The 20075-nt window shown below is 48.1% G+C and overlaps 4 protein-coding genes across 8 annotated transcripts; 1 reads left to right on the top strand and 3 right to left on the bottom strand.

The window, feature by feature from the left end:
• Positions 1 to 32: 32 nt before the first annotated feature.
• Positions 33 to 9089, bottom strand: LOC125951954 (probable ATP-dependent RNA helicase DHX34). 2 transcript variants are annotated; one of them, XM_049681109.1, is made up of 6 exons: positions 8988 to 9089; positions 2204 to 4200; positions 1515 to 2120; positions 994 to 1408; positions 630 to 930; positions 33 to 544 (listed from the first exon to the last, which is right to left on the bottom strand). In XM_049681109.1, exons 2-6 carry the CDS (start codon positions 4181 to 4183, stop codon positions 181 to 183), a joined length of 3666 nt encoding a protein of 1221 aa, XP_049537066.1. In that variant the 5' UTR covers positions 4184 to 4200; positions 8988 to 9089; the 3' UTR covers positions 33 to 180. The 2 variants fall into 2 exon arrangements, with proteins under 2 accessions (XP_049537066.1, XP_049537065.1); XM_049681108.1 differs by lacking the exon at positions 8988 to 9089 and having other exon boundaries at positions 2204 to 4231.
• Positions 4611 to 9105, bottom strand: LOC125951955 (GPI mannosyltransferase 2). Of its 2 annotated transcripts, none has more exons than XM_049681110.1 (2): positions 8988 to 9105; positions 4611 to 8430 (listed from the first exon to the last, which is right to left on the bottom strand). In XM_049681110.1, the coding sequence occupies exon 2, from the start codon at positions 8273 to 8275 to the stop codon at positions 6575 to 6577; it is 1701 nt and encodes a 566-aa protein (XP_049537067.1). In that variant the 5' UTR covers positions 8276 to 8430; positions 8988 to 9105; the 3' UTR covers positions 4611 to 6574. The 2 variants fall into 2 exon arrangements, with proteins under 2 accessions (XP_049537067.1, XP_049537068.1); XM_049681111.1 differs by lacking the exon at positions 8988 to 9105 and adding an exon at positions 8702 to 8887.
• A 256-nt stretch (positions 9106 to 9361) lies between these two features.
• On the top strand, positions 9362 to 17736 carry LOC125952038 (bleomycin hydrolase). Of its 3 annotated transcripts, XM_049681255.1 has the most exons (7): positions 9362 to 9518; positions 9591 to 10542; positions 15592 to 15749; positions 15823 to 16206; positions 16284 to 16759; positions 16826 to 16946; positions 17038 to 17736. In XM_049681255.1, exons 2-7 carry the CDS (start codon positions 9612 to 9614, stop codon positions 17254 to 17256), a joined length of 2289 nt encoding a protein of 762 aa, XP_049537212.1. In that variant the 5' UTR covers positions 9362 to 9518; positions 9591 to 9611; the 3' UTR covers positions 17257 to 17736. The 3 variants fall into 3 exon arrangements, with proteins under 3 accessions (XP_049537212.1, XP_049537214.1, XP_049537213.1); XM_049681257.1 differs by lacking the exons at positions 9362 to 9518; positions 9591 to 10542 and adding an exon at positions 12639 to 13061 and having other exon boundaries at positions 17038 to 17725; XM_049681256.1 differs by lacking the exons at positions 9362 to 9518; positions 9591 to 10542 and adding an exon at positions 14663 to 15451 and having other exon boundaries at positions 17038 to 17727.
• Positions 17737 to 17753: 17 nt separating this feature from the next.
• LOC125952039 (uncharacterized protein F58A4.6) lies at positions 17754 to 18889 on the bottom strand. Its single transcript, XM_049681258.1, has 2 exons — positions 18314 to 18889; positions 17754 to 18248 (listed from the first exon to the last, which is right to left on the bottom strand). Exons 1-2 carry the CDS (start codon positions 18583 to 18585, stop codon positions 17855 to 17857), a joined length of 666 nt encoding a protein of 221 aa, XP_049537215.1. The 5' UTR covers positions 18586 to 18889; the 3' UTR covers positions 17754 to 17854.
• Between the last annotated feature and the right edge of the window lie 1186 nt (positions 18890 to 20075).

Genomic DNA, 20075 nt, shown 5'->3' with positions numbered 1-20075 from the left:
CATAAAAAAGGACGGATACAACCAAAAGTGGCGATGCCAAACGTTATATTTCAATACTCAAACTCGAATCACTGTAAGAGCCAAAGGTATACATATATATAAATATATATATATACTTATATATTGAAAATTTCGACACGCAATGACGTTAGTGTGGCACCTCGTGGCACAGGTGCGGAATCACGGAGCGACCATCTCTTCATTTGGCTCCTGTTTCACTTTTCCATCCGAAAGCGCTGCTTCCTTCCGACAACTTTTCTTATGTTTCAGCACTTCGATTGCACTCAACATCATCCGGCGACCGCAGGACGGACACTCGTACCGGCTAGCGTTCAGTTTTTTCTTCGAGGAACTAGCACGCTCACAAGGTAGAGCGTCAGCATCTAGCGTCTCAGGCTTCACTTCCGCTGCCGGTTGGCAGGTCTCCATATGTTGCAGCTTCTGTAAACCGGTCAAACGATAGGTACCTCCACAGTGAATACACTCCCAGTCGTGCTCCAGTATCATCTCGTACATCTGCATGCTCCAATCGGTCTCGACAAGGCTAGGTAGAGCGTATAGAATGGATGTAAAGAAGAAAAAAGATCAACTTCAATTCGGCGCATCATATGACAGCACTCTCTACGTACCATCCGTAGGTAATGTGTTCGGTAAGATAAATTCCACCTTTTACCGCATTAGGCAGTGGTTGGAAATCGTCGGAAAACGGATTGGGAGAAGGAATCTCAAGCGTCGCTTCCTCGTCATCATCCACCATCGGTGGACCCTTGTAGATAGCTTTCAGATCCGCCGGCAGAAGCTTCTTGATCGTGTAGCATACCTCCGTGTTCATAAATTGGGCCAGGTTGGACCACAGTTCGTGGTTCATCTGCTCGATCGATTGCTGCCGTTCCCCTTTTGTCAGCTCTCCATCGGCCGTTATGGTTAATGCTGTGGAAGGTGCAATAATGCGATAAGGACGGAACGGAAGCAACAAGGACACTATAGAATCACCTTTAAGCTTCTCGGCTAGTAGACGGTTCCACAGGCGCCTTAATTTGGTAGCCTTAAGCAGTAACGTCTGGCCACTTTCGGGAATTGATGGGAAATCCAAACACAGCCACGCATCGCACACGATCCGGGAGCAGGTACTGTTCGTTTCGATGGTGTGCGCAAACAGGAGCAACGTTTGAGCGGCCGGCATACGTAATGTGTTGGTCAGGTAAGATTTGTTCGTTTCCAGCAGCGTCAGATAGCAAACGAGCTGATGGCGTGCGCTGAGCGGTTGGCGTGATTTGTAAAGGACCGGTTTGTCCTCGATTTCCGTTTCCGTCAGCTGCAGTAGCTGGGCATTGTTACCGAAGAAGCTCATCGGATGTAGCGAGACGTACGGTTTTGATCGGGTGTGGAAAAATTGTTCTGATAAACTCTGTTACGGAAGAGAAGCATCATTGAGTTATCATTGAAAATTGAACTGCTATTCTTATGCTTTTCGAGAATCGAGAAAAAGAAACCGAAGGAGATGTCGAATTTACCTTACAATAGTTGAACTCATCGGCAATGGCCACCTGAGGGTATAGACCACTGACTAGAATCAGCTTCAGTGTCATTAGATCCCGGTAACTGCAAGCCGTTGCACCGGTGAGTAGATTTTGAATCTTTGAAGTGTCGTGGCTCAATCGGAACTCCACATCCCGTATATCGACACGTCCGTCACCTTCGGTTCCGTCGCCATCTTCTTCTCCCGCGCCCCAAATATCGGATTTGAGTAGTTTCCGCTTTCTTGGTGCCTCCATCCGGTGCGCTTTGCGTAGCTCCTTTAACTGGCGTAGTTCTCCGTTGCGGATCGCTCGTTCGGCACTGGACAGATGCTCAGCACTGCTCTGCGCCTCCATTAGACCACAGTCCTGGAGTAGATCCTGGAACTGGTTGCGCAGTTTCGTAATCTCGTAGAACCGCTGCTCCTCCAGTCCTCGACGGCGGCACCACGTTTTAGAGTTTTCCCCACGTCGATCATCATCCCGGTCTCGGTGGTGATGGCTGTATTCGGTACGGTTTTGCTTCAACTCTAGCCACTCCTTGTAGGCGTTCAGTAACGTTATCGGATCACCGTGGTCTGATTCGAGGGATTTGCGGGCGCGCTGCAATAAGGGAAAGAAGTTTCGTTTGCACATTCCTGTCGTGTTCTTTGTCGTAGCGCTCCATTTCTCACTATAAAGCTTACCTCACAATCGGGATCTCGGTAGGCTCGGTTAGTAAACGGTGATTGAACGCTCAATGCAGCGGCTAAAGTCAGTACAGGCTGCAACTGCTGGAACACACAGCCCATCAGCAGCATTTTACCGATGCTAATGTCGACCGGAATTCTGGCCAGTGCTTTCCCGAGCGGAGTCAACTTTTCATCCTCCGTCAGTGCCTCAGCCTCTTTCAGACCGACGATGGCGTTTTCGATGTTGTCCATCGGTGGTGGTTCAATGAACGGGAATAACCGTGCATTCGGCAAACCCATCGAGATCATCTGCAGCAGGAGCGATTCCAGTGGTACCTTCAGAATTTCGGCCGTACTGTACGGTTCAAAGTCGTGGAATTGCTGCTCCGCGTACAACCGATAGCATACACCAGGGCCCGTACGCCCGGCCCGTCCCTTACGCTGCTCGGCAGATGCACGCGAAATCCAAAATTCCTTCAGCCGCTGCATCTTGGTCGTGGGATCGTAGCTCATTTCTTTCACCTTGCCACTGTCCACCACAAATCGTATGCCATCGATCGTGACCGATGTTTCGGCAATGTTCGTTGAGACGATACACTTGCGCATACCATCCGGTGCGTAGTCGAACACCTTATCCTGTTCGGCTATCGACAGCGTACTATGGAGCGGCAGAATGATCCAGTTCTTTGTCTTCTCATTGTATTCGCGAGCCGCATCGCAGATGGAAGTGATTTCCGTCAGTCCACTCAGGAAGATTAGCAGATCACCTTTTTCGGTCGGTGGGTACTTCTGATCGATCAGCTGTAGAATCTGAATGTACGGTTCCGGATTGAGTCGATCGGATTTGGACGAGCGCGATCGAGATCCTTCCCCGGACACCAACGGTGCGTCCTTAAGCTGGGGCATGTAGTGTAGCTTGATCGGGTACAGTCTACCCGGTACCTCGATGATTCGTGCCTCCTCCTCCGAGAAATAATCGGCAAACAGTTTAATGTTAATTGTGGCCGACATAAGCACCAGCTTTAAGTTAGGCCGAGCCCGGATCAGACACTTGGCGATACCGAGCAGGAAGTCTCCGTGCAGGTGCCGCTCGTGTACCTCATCGAGAATGATAACCGAGTACTGCTCCAGGCAGTCCTCACTGGCCAGCTGACGCAGTAGAAGACCTTCCGTGATGAACACGATCTTGGTGTGGGTGCTCTTGCTTCGTTCAAACCTTATCTGATAGCCCACCTCGGTCCGATATTCCGCCAGCAGTTCGTGAGCTACACGCTTGGACAGTGAGATGCAAGCGATCCGCCGCGGTTGCGTGCAGGCAATACGTTCGTAACCGGCACGGTATAGGTATTGGGGAACCTGGGTCGATTTGCCACAACCGGTATCGCCCGCAAGTACGACCACACGCTCGTTCCGAACCGCTTCGACAATTTCATCACGATGCTTCGCTACCGGAAGGTTCGCCTGGGTTTGGCGTAGTTTGCGAAGCTTGGCAAATTTCTCTCGCTGGCGAAAGTCCAAATAGTGAGTGACGATTTGCAGCCATTGGAGCAGTTTGGTACGTGTTATGGCGCTGTTGGCCGAGTTTGCTCCAAGCCGGCTTTGCAGTTCCTCTATAGGGACTCGTAATCGAACAGAACATCCCAGGGCTTTATTATACTCGCTCGGTATTTGACCGCCATACGAATCGTTCCCGGAGGGAAGGGCGGGATCCGGAAGCACCGGCTGACCGGTGCGTTTCAGTAGTGCCTCATACTTGTTCACGAACAACCAGAAATCGTTCACATCGTCTACGAGTTGGTCACGAGCGGAGTAACCTCGCAGCACCCGGTTTAAGTCATGCCGATGATTGAGAAAGGAGAAGTTGATCAGATTCGTAGGCTCTTCTTGCACTGCGCGTTCGACGTGTCTGGCAATAATATTTGGGGGAGGGCTGCGCGAACGTGAACGGTGTCTTGACCTGTAAGGCGCTGAACGATCAACAGATCGATGGCTCATTCTGGGCTCAGTGTAGGCTGGAAAGGCAAAGAAGCGAGTTGTTGCCATTAATATCGAGGAAAATTATGTTGAAACCTTCGATACTTGGATTGGAGAAAAGAAAAAGAACACAATTGCACACATTTCGCGGTGAAACAAGATTTATTGGCCGCTTCGTTTTGAGCACTATATATGCCTACTTTATGACTGATATAAGAACGAACTATTTAAATTGAGATTTGACTAATTCCTGTAACCTTTTTCTTTGCTTTTTGAATCAACGAACAGTTGGTTGGTCTACTTACTAAACTAGCTTAACTAGGAAACAAGTAAATATATTGTCTCGAAACATTTGAGTCAGAACACGAGAACTATGAATTGTCTATAGCGCTAGATTAGCGCATTAAATGTGTAGCGCATAGTGCTGCGTCAAAAACAGGGCAAAGTGTACAGTTAGTCTCAACAGGTGGATAAACTTAATGACTAGAGTTTGATTTGTGAATAATAAAGATTGAGGCATAAATGGTTAATTGTTTCCAGCTTCCCCATCCCGTCAGCTGGTACGATTTGCAAGAAGCAGTTTTGATTTGTCTAAACAGACGTATTGTAGACGATGAAGGCGGTAAGAGCAGGTAGAAGTTATCAATTGATCTTGAGCTAAGTATTTTACTGAACACGAAATATCATTTAAGCGAAATCGTTGCTCTACACTTCATCAAAATTGAAATGCCCCAATTGGGCAGCCATTTTGTGCTAATTAAATTGCTAAAAGTCAAACGTTTAAATTGATTTACTTGTTAGTTGGTTAGTTTTGCTTGTGTTTTAGAGTTTTAATTTTGTTTATTTAGATTTAATCAATGTCTTCAGATTAAGTTGGACGTTGATAAGATTATTATTATTTTCATTCGATTAGGATGCCGCTTCTTTAATTCCATAGTGGTTATTTTACTTGCTTTTCTTTGCTAACTAATCACTAACTCAATTGGAAGTCATTTGGAGTTGCAGCCTCTGTCTGTCTCACTACGAATGAAATCACCGTTTGCACGTGTGCTCATTCAGCATGGTCTTTTCTCGATCACCATGATGTAATAGAATCAACGACGGTGAGGAAATATACGAATTTTAATAAATACCCGAATGCTATACTACTAAAATGCCTTTTTAGTTCACTTTTTCATATGCATTAAGTTCGTTCGATTACCTGCCCCTATACCTAGTAGCCTGGATTCTATTGGTTTGATTGTTTTAGTGTTTGTTAATGTTTGTTCATGCTTCATTTTTAAGGATCTTTCAAATTGTATATCTAATGAAGGTGCACACTGGATAATAACACGCTCTCAATTAGAATAAGAATAGTTGGTAATAGAGTTACCCACATTATACGTAAGGATTCATTATTTGTTGTTCTCAATTTTTGTCTACAGCTGCTTTGTTCACTCTACCTGGTTCCTTGTTTACGATTTAAAGACTACAATATGATCAGCTCGCTTTATCTCAGCATTGTAAAGTTAAAGTCTAGTTAATGCAATTGTAAACTATTGTTCAGTTTTTTCTATGCATTTTTGGGAAAATTTCATTTCTGCAATATACTTCTTCCCATCTCCATTCCTATTTGTATAAATGTACGTGTGTAGCTCTGCAATATTGACTAAGGTTTCTGTCGCTCCATTCCGATTTAGAGTGTTTCCGGGACTATACGATCAACTGTATCGGTATTTCTACTGAACGGAATCGTTTTATTTAAGTTCTGTTCACTGACAACAGCATGGGGTTAACCTGTCTTTACTCTTCCTATCGGTGGTAATGCAAGGCTTTCATGTTGATGTAAAAATAATACGGTCCTAAACAGACAGGACGTTACGTAGAATTCTAACTACAAGCGTCTTTTCGTTAACAACCGATTAGAACCATTAAGCAAATTCTTGAGAATGAGAAAAGGAGAACAGTTTTGTCCCAAGTTCTTACTTATTGTTTGAAACGCAGTCTTAATCAAATGATATTCTCCTCTACAGGGCATTTTATGTCGCATAAATCGATCTAACCGAATTGCGCCAATTGGCTACTATGCTTACAGCTTACTAAGAATTAAATTTGGCTTTTTGTTTTGCGTTCGGATCCGCAGGAAGTGGAAGTCCCGAAAAGAAGGAGTCAGATGTTTCACATTTCATTTCCCAAAAGAGTAGCAAGCGTTTCTGCACATTCTCCTCTCTTCAAATTGGTTCTTTGTAGTATGTTTGTTATTTGCTTTTTGGCATTCTAGGTTTGTAGAGCGAAAGGCACGAGATGCAAGTATTAAGAACAAGACTAGTGTTAGATGATCAACATTGTTTTCTGTGAGGTTAATTTTCTTTACAAACAAACAGTGACCGTTGGCTTGTTGTGAAGAAAGATCAACCGGATTCTGGAGGCCCTCTAGGTCCATGGGTAAAAGTTGCTAAATAGTACCGTACCGATTACGGTATAGCCGACAAAGTACAACAGAATCGCCTGTTGGTAGCGATTCATACAGCCTATGTCGAGCAGATCACTCACATCCACGTGGTTCAGCACGTGTGTGCAACTGCCCTCATCGCCATCTTTAACCTGTTTCGAAAGCTTCCGGATCACCTGGCGTTTGATGAAGGTGCGCTCACCGGTAAAGTATTCGGCGGCGAACCAGTAGAGGACGGGGCTGGCCGAGCAGAGGATGCGCGTAGTGACCTGCACATGCACGAACAGCAACGAGAAGATGGTCAACACTACGGCATGAACGACGAATACCAATGCTAAACGATCATATGGACGCATTGTTTTCTGTTGTTTTTTGGACAATCGGAACAATCCAAGCCGGAGCGCGTAATCCCAGTGTTCGTGCAGGTAGTGATACGAATTGCTTAACGTGAGATAGATAGCCGGTAGGGCAAGTAGAAAGTTTGGCAGCTGCTTTAGCTCGTAATACCGCAGTAGACCAACGTTCCAGTAGTGGCTCTGGACATACGAGTACGACAAAGGTAACATGCTAGTACACCACGGTGACGAATCTTCCGTTTTGTTCCCGGCCAATACTAGCCCCTGCTCGGCCGCATACGTTCGAACGTGTTGCGGAAAGTTGAACTTTTGCTCGAAGCAGAAGAGATAATAGTTGTACACCTGGGCGATCCCGTAGTGGAACAGTACGATCATTAGCACGGTGAAAAGCCGCGAACAGATGCAGATGATGTTGTGGAAGTTGTATTGAGCGACGATGCGTCGAGCGACAAAGTATAGCACGAAGCCGACGTTCATTAAACCATTCGAACGACAAAGCAGCGACAGGCTGAGCGGGATCGTGATGAAGATCGAGTTCACATCTTCGATGCACTGGTACATCACGACGAACGAGAGCCACGCGTACAGACTCTCGGTGTAGGGAGCAGTGAAAAAGATCGAAGCCGGATTGAAGCAAAACAACAACACGGCGACCTCCGCCTTTTTGTTGCTTCCGAGCACCAGCTTACTGAGCTTGTACAGGGCACAGGCGGCTCCACTGAAGCACAGCGCATTCATCAGCACTGCCAGCAGTAGTGAAAGTTCACGGTAACTAATGACCAGCGCGAGATCAGTACTGATGAGCGCGGTGCCAACGATTTTCAGGATGAACGGGAACAGTGGGAAGAATGCCAGCGTGTTCTCGTACGTGTAACCGTGCTCGGCGATGTGCAGAAAGTATTGAGCATCCCATCGCTCGAAACCACCGAACACGAATCGCACAAACGCATCCAGGGGCCGTTCCGGGGTTTCGGTTTCGCGCGGAGCTATAAACACGCCCGCGTCATGATCTGGTAGCACCTGGTTGGCAATCAATTGCAGTGCGATTACTAGTAGTCGGCTGACGAGGGCAAGCTTGATGATTGATATGTAAAAAAATTGCCCACTCGATGGTGGCAATTCGGTGGTCGGTGGTGTCTCACTGTACCGCGTCGATGGATCATTTGCGCTGTTGCCAGCGGCCGTGCTGTAATGCTGCTTTGATCCAATGCCACCCTGGTGTTGCTGGTGATGATGGTTATGATGTTTTCCATTGGCTGCTAGATGCGTTCGCCGTTTTGGCGAAGTGCCACCAGCACTGCCACTGGCACTGATTCCCGAGCGCATTTTGTAACGGATTTCGATCAAGAACGTTTTCCAACCGAGCTCATGTGGGGAGGCGACACACGCGGGCGCTATCGAGGGCACATTTAGTAGCAAACGGAACGATGGGGTTTCACGCGTTGCCTTGGGCTACGACCAAACACAGTCAACACTCGATCCTACAAAAGAAAGAAGAGAGAAATTGTTTACTGGCTTAGTGGAGGAGGCAAGCGAGAGGTCGGAGGCACTCTATGGCAGCCTAGGATGGGGCTAGGGGACCCAAGAACCATACAAAATCTTTCTTCTTTCCCCGGGATCGACTGCTGACTGGTAGGAGCACGGTAGTAGTGCGCCTGTCCCATTCATTAGTCCGGAAGGATCGTACGAGCACTGAACCGAATTACTGAACGGCGGGAATCATCATCTCGCGTGGTCGTAAAACAAACAAACCTCTGTAACCCAAATAAACCCTCCTGGCAACGCGGGTTCCCCCTCCGGTGACCACTTCTTTGGACTACTGCTGCTGCACCAGCCGCTCCGATGTTTTTACCACTACACACGCAGACCACATGGGCAGTACTGCCCCCAGGGAAATTGGTGAAAATGAGCTATTTCCCAGAGCTCGACCGACGCGCTCGCTCAGGATTAGGGTAGGAGCGCGCACGCGTCCCGGGTCACCGCGTGTCCCGGGATGAACCACGAACTGCACAAAACCTACCGCGAACAGGACACTTACCTCCTACTATTGATGGTTTTACTTGGAAGATGCCGACATTTGCCCAAAATCGGTGGTTTTTCGGCGAATGGAAACTGAAAATCTTAGCCGGGAAATCGGAACGGAACGAACCAAGAACGGAACCAAGAACGGAGGAACCACAACAAACCACGCAACTGTCACGCCGTAATTGTTTACCATAATGCTTAAGTCTGTGCCAGACGAAGCGTGAATTCAAAACGCTAAACAGCTTTTTGGCTAAACAGCTAAAATTTTTTATTCGTCTGGCACATTAAGGATTATGGCAAACAATTACGGCGTGACAGTTACGTGGTTTGTTGTGGTTCCTCCGTTCTTGGTTCCGTTCTTAGTTCGCTCCGTTCCAATTTCCCGGCTAAGATTTTCAGTTTCCATTCGCCGAAAAACCACCGATTTTGGGCAAATGTCGGCATCTTCCAAGTGAAACCATCAATAGTAGGAGGTAAGTGTCCTGTTCGCGGCAGTTTTTGTGCAGTTCGTGGTTCATCCCGGGACACGCGGGAACCCTGACCGGTGAGTTTGTTTTGGCTGGTTTTTGTGAAAATTTCGTTTCAATTTCAGTTTCTTTTTTTCCCGGTGCAACAGGCAACGATAGCGTGGTTCGCGATGTGGTACTGTGTCGTGATCGGTTGTCCGTACGGGTATGCTCGCGTACTAAAACCCAAGAGCCCTATTCGGTTTCACGTTTTCCCGCACCCGATACGGGAAACGGCACGGTTTCGTCAGTGGCTCGAGCTGATCAACAATCCGAAACTGTACGACATGCAGCCGATAGCCGTGTTCAAAAGCATGCGAGTCTGCCGGAGACACTTTGACTCCGATTGCTACAACGGGAGTTGCAAACGGCTGATTTCGCACGCGTTGCCCACACTCTACCTGGCGGATGTCGAGGAGCGACCTGTGGCGCTGGTGCAACCGATGGACACGATGCGTGGCGAGCTGGCTCGGTTGCTGCAGACCGAACAAAAGCAACAACTGAAGCGACAGATCAGCACAGATGACTCATCATTTGCGGACGGCGGAGGACCTGGAAAACGGTCCCGGTTGGGTTCTGTGGTTCCCATGGATTCGGTTCCGCTTGGATATGCGGTTGAGCAAGAAGCACAGTGTCCCAGCCAGGAGGATGAGTTTGTGAACGATATTATCGAGTTTCAGGAGGAGTATCTCGAGGAGGAAGAGTACGATGAAGCATCACTGACCAATGACTCGAAACTATCTTCCTCCGCGGTCTGCGCAACGGAATTCGGTATGACTAGCTTTAGCGGGCTCATTCAGGATGAGCTCGGCGATCTGAATCAGGTCGAGATACTGAACGAACCACCAGAAACGTTGCTAAACGATTCGTTCGTGAGTGGGGATCCAGACCGGTTGCCGATCGAGAAGCAGTACGAGCAGCTGGTACGGGAATTTGCCACCGACGGTACCAACGAAGATGAACCGTTTTACTTGAATGACGAGGCGCAACCGCGGTCGAATGTAGTCAAATTTCGGTGTAGTTCCAGCTCCACGGAATCCAGCAGCAATGAGTTCTGCAGAGGTCAGTATGATTGTCATTTCTATCACAAACCACCGTTTGTTCGTTCATTATTCAATTGGGAGAATTTCCTCGGACAGATATTGTATGGAGTTCGATTCGCCGCATTTCACGTGCTTGCACGTGATAGTTTCATGAACGAAAGGATCACGTATAAGGTTGGTTGAAGTGTGTCCCTGAAGTACGATTAACTAACTTTCACTAATGTCCACTCTGTTTGAGAGTTGTCCTATATGTTAATTCAGTTTCAATAAGACGAACCCCAATGTTGGTCGGTATTTAAAGTGAGGAACACGCGAGGTCACGTGAGGCTTATGTTTTGAAAAGGGATATAGTTCTGGTTTCGCCGTGTGCTGTCCTACAAACGAACACTCTTCCAAGTGCTGCAAACATAATTTTGCAACGGAGTTCCTGTGCAGAAAAGCAGCAAACGGTGTGTTTGTGTTTGAAGCTGAACAACCACAGCTCTTCCTGAAGCTTCTAATTTATAACTTCGATTCATCGACGCTTCAATGATTACACACGATTTAGAATGTTTCCGTCGCTTCTACAGGCTCCTCCTGCACTTCCACATCTGGCAGCATAGCAGGAGCCTCCTCTGTTTCCGGTGGCGTGGTTGGATCCTCCACTGGTTCTGGTGATGTAGCAGGAGCTTCTTCTGATTCCGGCGTACCGTAGGCACGTCACGTAAAATCGGCCAGATTGAGCTGCACCTGGTTCCAGTTCGGTACCAGCGATAGGGGCTGAAACAGTCCACACGCGTTTCGCTCTGGTAGTTCGAGAAGCGCAACCTTCGCAGAGATTTCCGGTCGTCCAGTCGGAGACTATTAGAAAAGTAGCGTCTCGCCGTCTCTGGCCAGCTCTCACCTGTACTTCGAAAGAGAAGCAAACTAAGCTAAGGACACGGGGCACATGGTGCCGTGATGTATGTGGTGGCCACATTCACCCTCATCAGTTCAGCCACCAGCATCAGCGAGTTCAGGTCTTATTCGGTCAGCCGTCGCACGTGGCCATTCTTTGTACGCACGCCCCAGATGGCCAGCGGTTTGCTGCCAACACTGCTGTACACAGTCACGAATTTATGCTGAAAACTGTGACGGAACATGGCCGAAGGAGACGCGAGCGAGATGTTGAATCTCTGCTACCGATTACTAGTTCGCAGTTCAACAAGCTCGAGAACCGAACCTTCAGGTGAAGCTATGCACCAGGGCTACTATGTCGCAATCATCAGTTCGTAAAAAGCGTTCGTTTAATCCTTTCGTGCCCAAAGGAATCTTCAGCTGCCGTCGCAAGTGTTGACCCGGACTAGTAAGTAAAGACGCAATGGAACGAAGAGAACCATTACTAACGCCCCGCTGTTGTCCCCTTCTCCATTTTGGCAGGATCATCTGGGCCAGCTTTGCGGAAAAGAAGGCTCTTCCTGGAGAATCCAGGTCTCCACGCGCTGTTGCCTTAACCAGCGGGACCCCACCCAACTCCCTCAGCATAGCGACCAGGGTACTGTTAGGCCTAAATCGTTTCAGCGGTCCGCGTACACCACTCGGAAGCTGCCTCGGTATCGCGTAATGAAGGGAAAATTAAATTTCCCTCCAGCCCAACGTCCCGGTGTGCGTAAAAGGTAACTTTTTACAGAGTTCGTCTTCGTCCCTCCGGCCTTCCGGCAGAAAATGGGCAGAATGAATGAAGTGATCCTGCAACCACGGCGTGGCGGTGGGAGTCCTGCTAGTCCAAGGAGACACTTTGACTCCGACGACTACAACGGGAGTTGCAAACGGCTGATTTCGCACGCGTTGACCTCCCGTTTTGTGGTTCAAGAATTTTTGAAGCCGTTTGTGGGGTTTCCGCGCGATAGTGAGCTCTATAGTGAGGTGGGCATCTCAGCAGGAGCTTAACCGACCGTTCCAAAGGACTTTACGCCGAAAACCTGGTCGAAAACTGCTGGTTGTTAGCTGTTTTCCGTCGTTTTTCCGTAGAGGTCCTGTTCGACGCTACCATTTTCGGCTCGCCCCGCATTTTCCCCCATAACGAGAAATTGCTCACTTTCACCATAGTGAGACAATACATGACAGTAGTGAGCAAGACCAGCCTCCTCTGTCCTCGTCTGTTACTTTCGTAGAAGCTCTCGGTTCGGCTCGGCGACACGGAGAATCCAGCTGTGCGGTTCCGCAACCAAAGTCCTCTGGAAAATCCTGGCCAAAAAAGTGTAGAATCGTGACCGCGCCGTGCAACGAAAGCATCGCCAGGCGGTAGAGTGACCGCCGGAGAAAGTGCCATCAAGTGTGACCGCGTCTGTGTGCTGCTCCGTGAATCGTGCAGCCGGGAAAAGGGCGGTGTGTGCAAACGGGGTCGTGCCCTCGAACGACGAAGAAAGTCTACTTTCACCGACGGACCCCATCACAGCCAGCGGAAGCGACGTGTCGGTGGAGCGCTCGATTTACTAAAGGATTCGCCCCAAACTGCAACAGCTGCAGCAACAAGAAGTTCTCGGTGCAAAAAGTGTCCCTCGCACACGATGATGCCGTGTAAGAAAAATCGTCCATTATCTCGGATCAACCCCTTTTTGTTGCCCTGTTGGAAGTCGATTGATTTGGATTTACGTTTGGAGATCGTGCTGTTATACTTTCCTTTCGCTTTGAAGTGTTCAGGATATGGTAGTGGGTTTTAAACCTGTTCTAAAACTGTTTCTTTTTGGGGTCCACTTCCCTCTACGTACTGCAATAGTAACTCCTGTTTTACGCTACAGCTACAGAGAATTTGCTGCAGCAATAATATCGTCAAAATTATATAATATACCCCCTCTGCGGTCCGTCCTTCACGCCTTTGCCGGTCGATCGTCGGACGGATTAATTCCCGCCTACTAGGTTTCTAAAATGAAGTCTTTCCCAAAATCGGATCTCTTCCTCCACTTTGCAAAACCGTACCAACCGTTCCGTACAGCATCAAAGTGTAGACCTCCTGCAACCACGGAAGCGGGATACCCGAATAACGGGTCTCAGCCCGCTGTGCGGTGAAACGAAGTAAGGGTACGAAGGGAGGGTTCGATTTGTCCCGGCAACATCAGCTTCTGAAATGCTGATGAGAACGAAAGACTGATTTTTTTTCCTACTGTCTATGCGGTCAATCCCCTCCTCCTGTGTTACACAGGTAATATCCTTTTGATCAATCCTCAAGGTTTCGTGTTCGCATCGGGTGCCAGGAACGCTTGGGAGAAAGAAGCGAGAATCAAACCGCAAGGACAGGCAGATAAAAAAAAGGGCGGCTACCGATCGGATCGTGCGTTTTGCTTTGTTTGGTTCCATTTCTGCGTTGGTGCCAAATCGAGGTCCATGGTTGGTGTTGTTTTTGTTTGATTCCTCACTCGTTTTACTGCTGGCCGCTTTCCGTTCTAATTGCTGAGACTGTTCCGGCTGAAGTAATCTTCATCGAGATCCCGTTGCACTCTCGACCGTTTGCCTGTCTGTGAGCGGGCATCCAGAAATGATTTCACTTTCACGGCCGGCTACGTTGTAGGTCGAACGTAGTGATGTCTATTGGGATGAATGTTCTTCCCGTGTTGGTACTATGGTTGTAGAGTTGCCCAGGCTTTCGCGGCTGGGATGGGCGGCTAGCAGTTTGGAATCAACCAATAAACATCGCTTGATCATCCAACCTTCAGGGGAAGTACTGCTGCACCCGATGTATCTGCATCTCACACACAGCGGAACACAAAGCAGATGCATGATCTGCTTCTCACATCTGATCAGATGTGGAATTATTTTTACTCATTTTTCGTGATTTAAAAATAATTTCGTCTCGTTTGTTTGTTTGTAGGTTGGACAATCGTCCCAGAGGTCACAGAGTGCACGGGGACGTGTGGCGGCTAATAACAGGGAGCAAACGGGCATGTTGTTTTCCTCGCCGGCCATCGACCTTGTTTGCGAGTCGCTGAGCAAATTGTTTGAACAACTAGCACCATCACGGACTGCGGCACGGATGGTTTATCATGGCCGTGATGGCCGTTGCAATGTGATGGGCACCGCTGCGATGTACGACTCTTCGAGTGGACCGATAAGGTTTCCTCGCTTATTTGCTACTTGAGCATGCGATAAATCGGGTTGGACGTGGTGCTGTTGGGTAGCTGTGAGGTTTGGCTAAGCTGCCCCCTCTCCCCAAAGGTCCGAAATTCGTGGGCAACACCAGATTCGTGCCTAATCCTCTCTATGCATATCACTAGCAAAGCGCGCAAGGTGGTGGATTATGAAATAGGAAGTAATCTTTCCGAGGGGCAGGAGGGTCAGCATGAAATCATCTGCGGTGCGATTACAATCCTTTCTGATTTCGGTCTGAAATGGGGGTCTGGGTTACCTCCTCGTCCACTCCATATGCAATCAAATCTACTCTTTCGTCCTGACTGATAACCGGCCAAGCGGGCCACTTGCAGCAGCACGGGTTCTCTTCCTGTCTCCCTTTTCGGTGTTCAGAACACCATAATGAGCTCGAGCGATAATAAGCTAGTAACTTCACTTGCTAGTCCGGAGCATGTCGCGACCTCTTTTTATATTCGGGAGTGTTGAAGCGTTTTTGCTTGTTTGGTGCGTTTCATGACCTTGGATTGCCTAAAGCTAATTGTGTGAATCATTCAGCGTATCAGCGCTGAACTTACGAACGAAGACAGAAACAGCAATAGCAATAACAGCAGCAGCAGAAGCTGAAGCATGCTTATCACCAACGAGCGATGAGGAAGCCATAGGCCGTCATTGTCACCGTGTACACATATAAGAGGTACATTGATCGCAAACACGGACAGGACCGGTGGTGTATAGCAGCGATGACCGATCTATGGTTCAAATTGAAATGGTAACATAGTAGAGATGGTCAGTACTTGGTTCGGTCATCATGTTGTCGGTACTGCTGAAGCTGTGCTGCCATCGGGGTAATGTTGTTCTCAGGATCCTTGTCATCTTCTCCCCCTTTTGCTGTCTCTAACAGAGCGTTGTGTTACGCGGAACTGTGTTTAACATGGACTATATTGACTATCGCATTTCTCGCTTTCTCCTCTTTCTCAATATATAGCTCCACTGAATGAGGAGTTCTTCCAGAAGTGTCGCAGCGAGTTCTACGACTGCCCAAAGAATGTGCTCGCCCAGAATGTTTGCACCCGGATAGACCCGTTCGATGCGTGTTTGTCGCGGAAAACGCTGGAGAACACGCAGCACGTGTTCACGTACAAGGTAGGTAGGCGGGCAGACAATACAAGATCGCATGATCGATTGACCTCATTCCTCCTCGTTGCTTTATTTCTAGATCGAGAATGAGGGCAAACCGCTGACGAACCAGAAAAGCTCGGGCCGTTGCTGGCTGTTTGCGGCGCTCAACTGCATCCGCATTCCGTTCATCAAGCAGTACAATCTGGACGAGTTCGAGTTTTCGCAGGCGTACCTGTTCTACTGGGACAAGATCGAACGGGCGAACTACTTCCTTAACAACGTGGTCGACACGGCGAAGCGTGGCGAAGCAGTCGACGGTCGGTTGGTCTCTTTTCTGCTGTCCGATCCGACCTGCGATGGTGGCCAGTGGGATATGCTGGTCAATCTGATCAACAAGCACGGGCTGATGCCGAAGAAGTGTTTCCCGGAGAGCTACAGCTGTGAGGCGAGCACTCGTATGAACTCGGTCATCAAGAGCAAGGTACTGATTGATTGAACGACTAGTTTGCGTTCGGTAACCCCTGAATGTCACTGAACTGTTCTTGCATTTTTTAATAGCTTCGCGAATACGCCAAGGATCTGCGTCAGCTGGTGGCTGACGGTGCGACTGACGAGGAGATCACGGAGAAGATCCGGAAGCAGATGAACGAGATCTACAATGTTGTTGGCATTTGTCTCGGTATACCGCCGGAAAAGTTCACGTGGGAGTGCTACGACAAGTCCAAGAAGTATCTAACGATCGGACCGATCCGACCGATAGATTTTTACGAAAAGTACGTCAAACCGTACTTCAACGTGGATGATAAGGTATGCCTGGTGACGGATCCTCGCAGCTCGAACCTGTACGGACGGTCGTACACTGTCGACTGTCTTGGCAATGTGGTCGGTGGTCGGCCAGTACTCTACAACAATCAGCCGGTGGAGTTGCTGCTCGATCTCGTCACGAAGGCACTCAAATTCGGTGAACCGGTCTGGTTTGGATGTGAAGTTAACAAGCGTTTCGCTGGCAAGCAAGGTATCGAGGACCTAAATATGTGAGTTTCGCCCGCCAGTGAGAGTTGCTTTGGAAAGGGAGTTGATGATTTTTTGTCTCTTCCCAGACACGACTTTAAGCTGGTCTTTGGTGTGGATATTCAAACCACGATGGATAAGGCTGATCGACTGTTGTACGGTGAATCGATGATGACACATGCCATGGTTTTCACCGGTGTTTCGGTGGATGTAAGTTTGGCTCCAAGCCAATCCATGTATGCCAGGCACCCAGAGTAGGGTCACTAATCGTTCGCATTCTTTCTCCCTCTGTCTCTAACAGCCCAACAGTCAAAAACCGACCAAGTTCCGCGTGGAAAACTCCTGGGGTGAGGATCGTGGCGAGAAGGGTTACCTAATTATGTCGGCCGATTGGTTCAAGGAGTTCGTCTTCGAAGTGGTGGTCGACCGTAGCATAGTCAGCCAGGACGTGCTGGATGTCTTTGATCTCCCGCCCATAGTGCTACCCGCCTGGGATCCAATGGGCACACTGGCCAAGTAGAGCGTGCTGCCACGGCATTATCGTGCGCATGGCCTGTTTCGTTTCATAGAAAATAGATTATCATATTTTGCAATACCACCAGCTCCATGGGCGGTCCTCACAGTGTAGGAGTTTGACTGAGGATAAGTGTGTCCAGGGGTGGTGGCCGGTGTGGCCATGCTAATGCTTCGCATTGCTTCGCAATAGAACAGACACAGCGGCAAAGAACTGGAGCTGGATAGATGAAGACTGCTGCAGCGTCTGAAACCCGTATCAGATCACACACATACACAACACAAACGACTCTCGAATGCACTAGCTTGGGCCCGCCGGTACACGTGCATGCACGCAACGCATCGCACGAATCGAACGCGCCGATTCGTACGTATCCTGCCGCGGATTGAGCAGGTGCAGATGAAACAATTGTGAATAATAACAAAAAATATTACTTTTTATACACGAAAAAGGAATCGAAAAAAAGAACCTTGCATAAAAGAAACCAACACTAAGCGTTATCACTAGGAAACGGGACGTTCCGGACGTCCGCCGAATTTATTAACGAATCACGATTTTTGACTGATAGGAGGTCACACACACACACGGCCGCTATGCGGTTGCGCTACGTTTTCTTACGACCCTGATGTCGCTCGTGCTGATCGTACTCGTATCGCAGCTTCGCCCAGATTCCCTGGCACATCTTGAGCAGCCGGATCTCGGGTTCCGCTTGCCGTTTCTCGTTTCGGTAGACCGTCTGCACGATGTGCTTGGCGGCACTGAATTCACATTTCTGGATGAGCGAAATGGCAAGGTAAAGTCGACAGCGTGCCACCAACGAGGGATCGCCCAGTCGAAAGGCTAGCTTCATCTGATGCATCGATATCTGACCCGCAACGTCGGCACAAGCTAGCTGATAGTCGCCAAGCGCAGAAAAAGCTCCACCTAATGTCGACAGCCAGGCCATCATTTCGTTCAGCTCGTTCAACTCCCACAGCATCCTGACCGCTCGTGAACTCCTGGAGTAATAGAAGACATCGTTAAAGTTAAAAGTAATGTTCTGCTATGGATGGGTCTGACTGACCAATAATAATCCAAGTGTTCTTTTGCGGGAGGGATCAGTTTAATCTGCTTTGGTTCCTGATCGACCAGTTTGTTGGCTACGGTGAGTCGGAAGCGTGGATAACACTGCACATTGAGGAGGAAATCGACGAGGGTGACCGGATCCGTGCTGATGCAAGAGGCGGGCTTTGGTTGGGGACATCTTCCGGCACTGCACCGTGTTCGAATGCTTCGACTAGTAATGTTACATTTTTCAACACAATCCGTATAATCAACTATGTAAAACGAAACCATCTTTCTTGGTGTCTGTAATCCAGGATTTCCCTTCTTCTTGTTCTACATTTAGGATTTATCCCAGTACGGCTATTGAATCCAGCTTCTTCGGCCTTCGCAAGCTGCTCAGAGGATATAGCCCTATGCTATGTTCTACTAAGGCCACATTTTCCTGTGTTTTTTTATACCTTTGCTGGGGAATTTTTAAGTACGACAGGACCGGATGTTTCGGATATGAGTTGGACAGATTAGATGCAATTCGTTTGTCCCCGTTAGTAACTAAAATGGCTATCCGCAATCCAAACTACAGGATATCTGCCGTGATGATTGCTGGAAGGAGAATTCGATCGTTAGTACAACCGATCCTTACAGAATCACTAACCTTAATACTTGCCGGTTTCAGATGGTTTCCTTCCGAGGTCGGCAGGTTTCTGTACTCTCTGGGGTGGATTGTGGCTGGTTCCGGTGGTGCTGCAAATGGATTTAGAATTCTTTTTCGTAGTTTCAGCCCGGTCTTTTTGGGGATCTCTCGCACTGCGGTTCTCCGCCTTCTTACTCTTTCCTGGTCTACTTTTCCAACGAAAACGACGGCGGGAATTATGAAACGACTTCAGTGTATTCTTATCAGCCTTATCTGCATCACGAAATTCCCGAAAATTTTAATAATCTCCCACTTTTAAGAAAATCAGAGTAAACTAACCTCAAAGCCAAAACAACAGTTTGACCAAGGGAGCTGTCCATTTTCTGCTTCACATTTTAATTTTTAAAGAAATTTTTTCATTTTATGCGCAGAATGTTCATATTTTATCGATAATCACTGTACAATTTCAAATTTAAAGTTTTGGAACCGTTACAGTCGGTAACTAAACGTGAAATTTAGAAAAAATAAAGTCATACTCAGATTTCCCGAAAAACGCCAAAAAAATCCCGAAGAAGGAATATTTTAATTCATTTATTTCTTATCTGATTATTAATAACGAAAATAAAAGTAATAACTACGCAAACCATTCATGGTTAACAGCATGTCGAAGTTTATGTAACAATTGGAATATGGTTCATCGTCGAACCAGTCCCATGGCCTCCTTCATGACCATTCTTTACCTCCGAGAAGCCAGATCGAAATGTCAGATATGCTTGGTGGATGCTGCGATTCGTCTCAAACCAGAGCACATGGCCCCAATGATTGATGCATCGATAATTGTTGGTACCATTTGGTAAAAGGAACCAATTGAAGGGCGCACTGCACTATAACGTAACACCTGACGCGCTAGGTATAGTGACTTCGAGATCGGTATATTGTGAGAAGCTCTGCTGTCCGTTCCCAGGAGATACTGCCATGTCATGTTGAACGTGGGAGCAACCGACCGACGTTAATGGGTTTTGGGTTCGCGATTTCGGGTGATTAGCCTTTGGGGTACTGTCGAATGAGGGCACACTGGTCATGCTCTGATCAACCAAATCATGTTCTTTTAAACAACTTTGGAGCAAACATCAACCATTAGCCACGTTTA

Source organism: Anopheles darlingi, chromosome 2 (genome assembly GCF_943734745.1).
Source record: "Anopheles darlingi chromosome 2, idAnoDarlMG_H_01, whole genome shotgun sequence".
In the NCBI taxonomy this organism is placed as follows: Eukaryota; Metazoa; Arthropoda; class Insecta; order Diptera; family Culicidae; genus Anopheles; species Anopheles darlingi.
This window is presented reverse-complemented; position numbering and strand designations above follow the sequence as displayed.

Coding starts and splice junctions, on each gene's coding strand:
- LOC125951954 (XM_049681108.1), bottom strand. CDS start 4,231: ATGGCAACAACTCGCTTCTTTGCCTTTCCAGCCTACACTGAGCCCAGA. Junction 1,409..1,514: donor ATGAGTTCAACTATTGTAAG/GTAAATTCGACA, acceptor CTTCCGTAACAG/AGTTTATCAGAACAATTTTT. Junction 545..629: donor GAACACATTACCTACGGATG/GTACGTAGAGAG, acceptor CGCTCTACCTAG/CCTTGTCGAGACCGATTGGA.
- LOC125951955 (XM_049681110.1), bottom strand. CDS start 8,275: ATGCGCTCGGGAATCAGTGCCAGTGGCAGTGCTGGTGGCACTTCGCCA.
- LOC125952038 (XM_049681255.1), top strand. CDS start 9,612: ATGTGGTACTGTGTCGTGATCGGTTGTCCGTACGGGTATGCTCGCGTA. Junction 10,543..15,591: donor CAGCAATGAGTTCTGCAGAG/GTCAGTATGATT, acceptor CTCAATATATAG/CTCCACTGAATGAGGAGTTC. Junction 15,750..15,822: donor AGCACGTGTTCACGTACAAG/GTAGGTAGGCGG, acceptor CTTTATTTCTAG/ATCGAGAATGAGGGCAAACC.
- LOC125952039 (XM_049681258.1), bottom strand. CDS start 18,585: ATGGTTTCGTTTTACATAGTTGATTATACGGATTGTGTTGAAAAATGT. Junction 18,249..18,313: donor GAACACTTGGATTATTATTG/GTCAGTCAGACC, acceptor CTATTACTCCAG/GAGTTCACGAGCGGTCAGGA.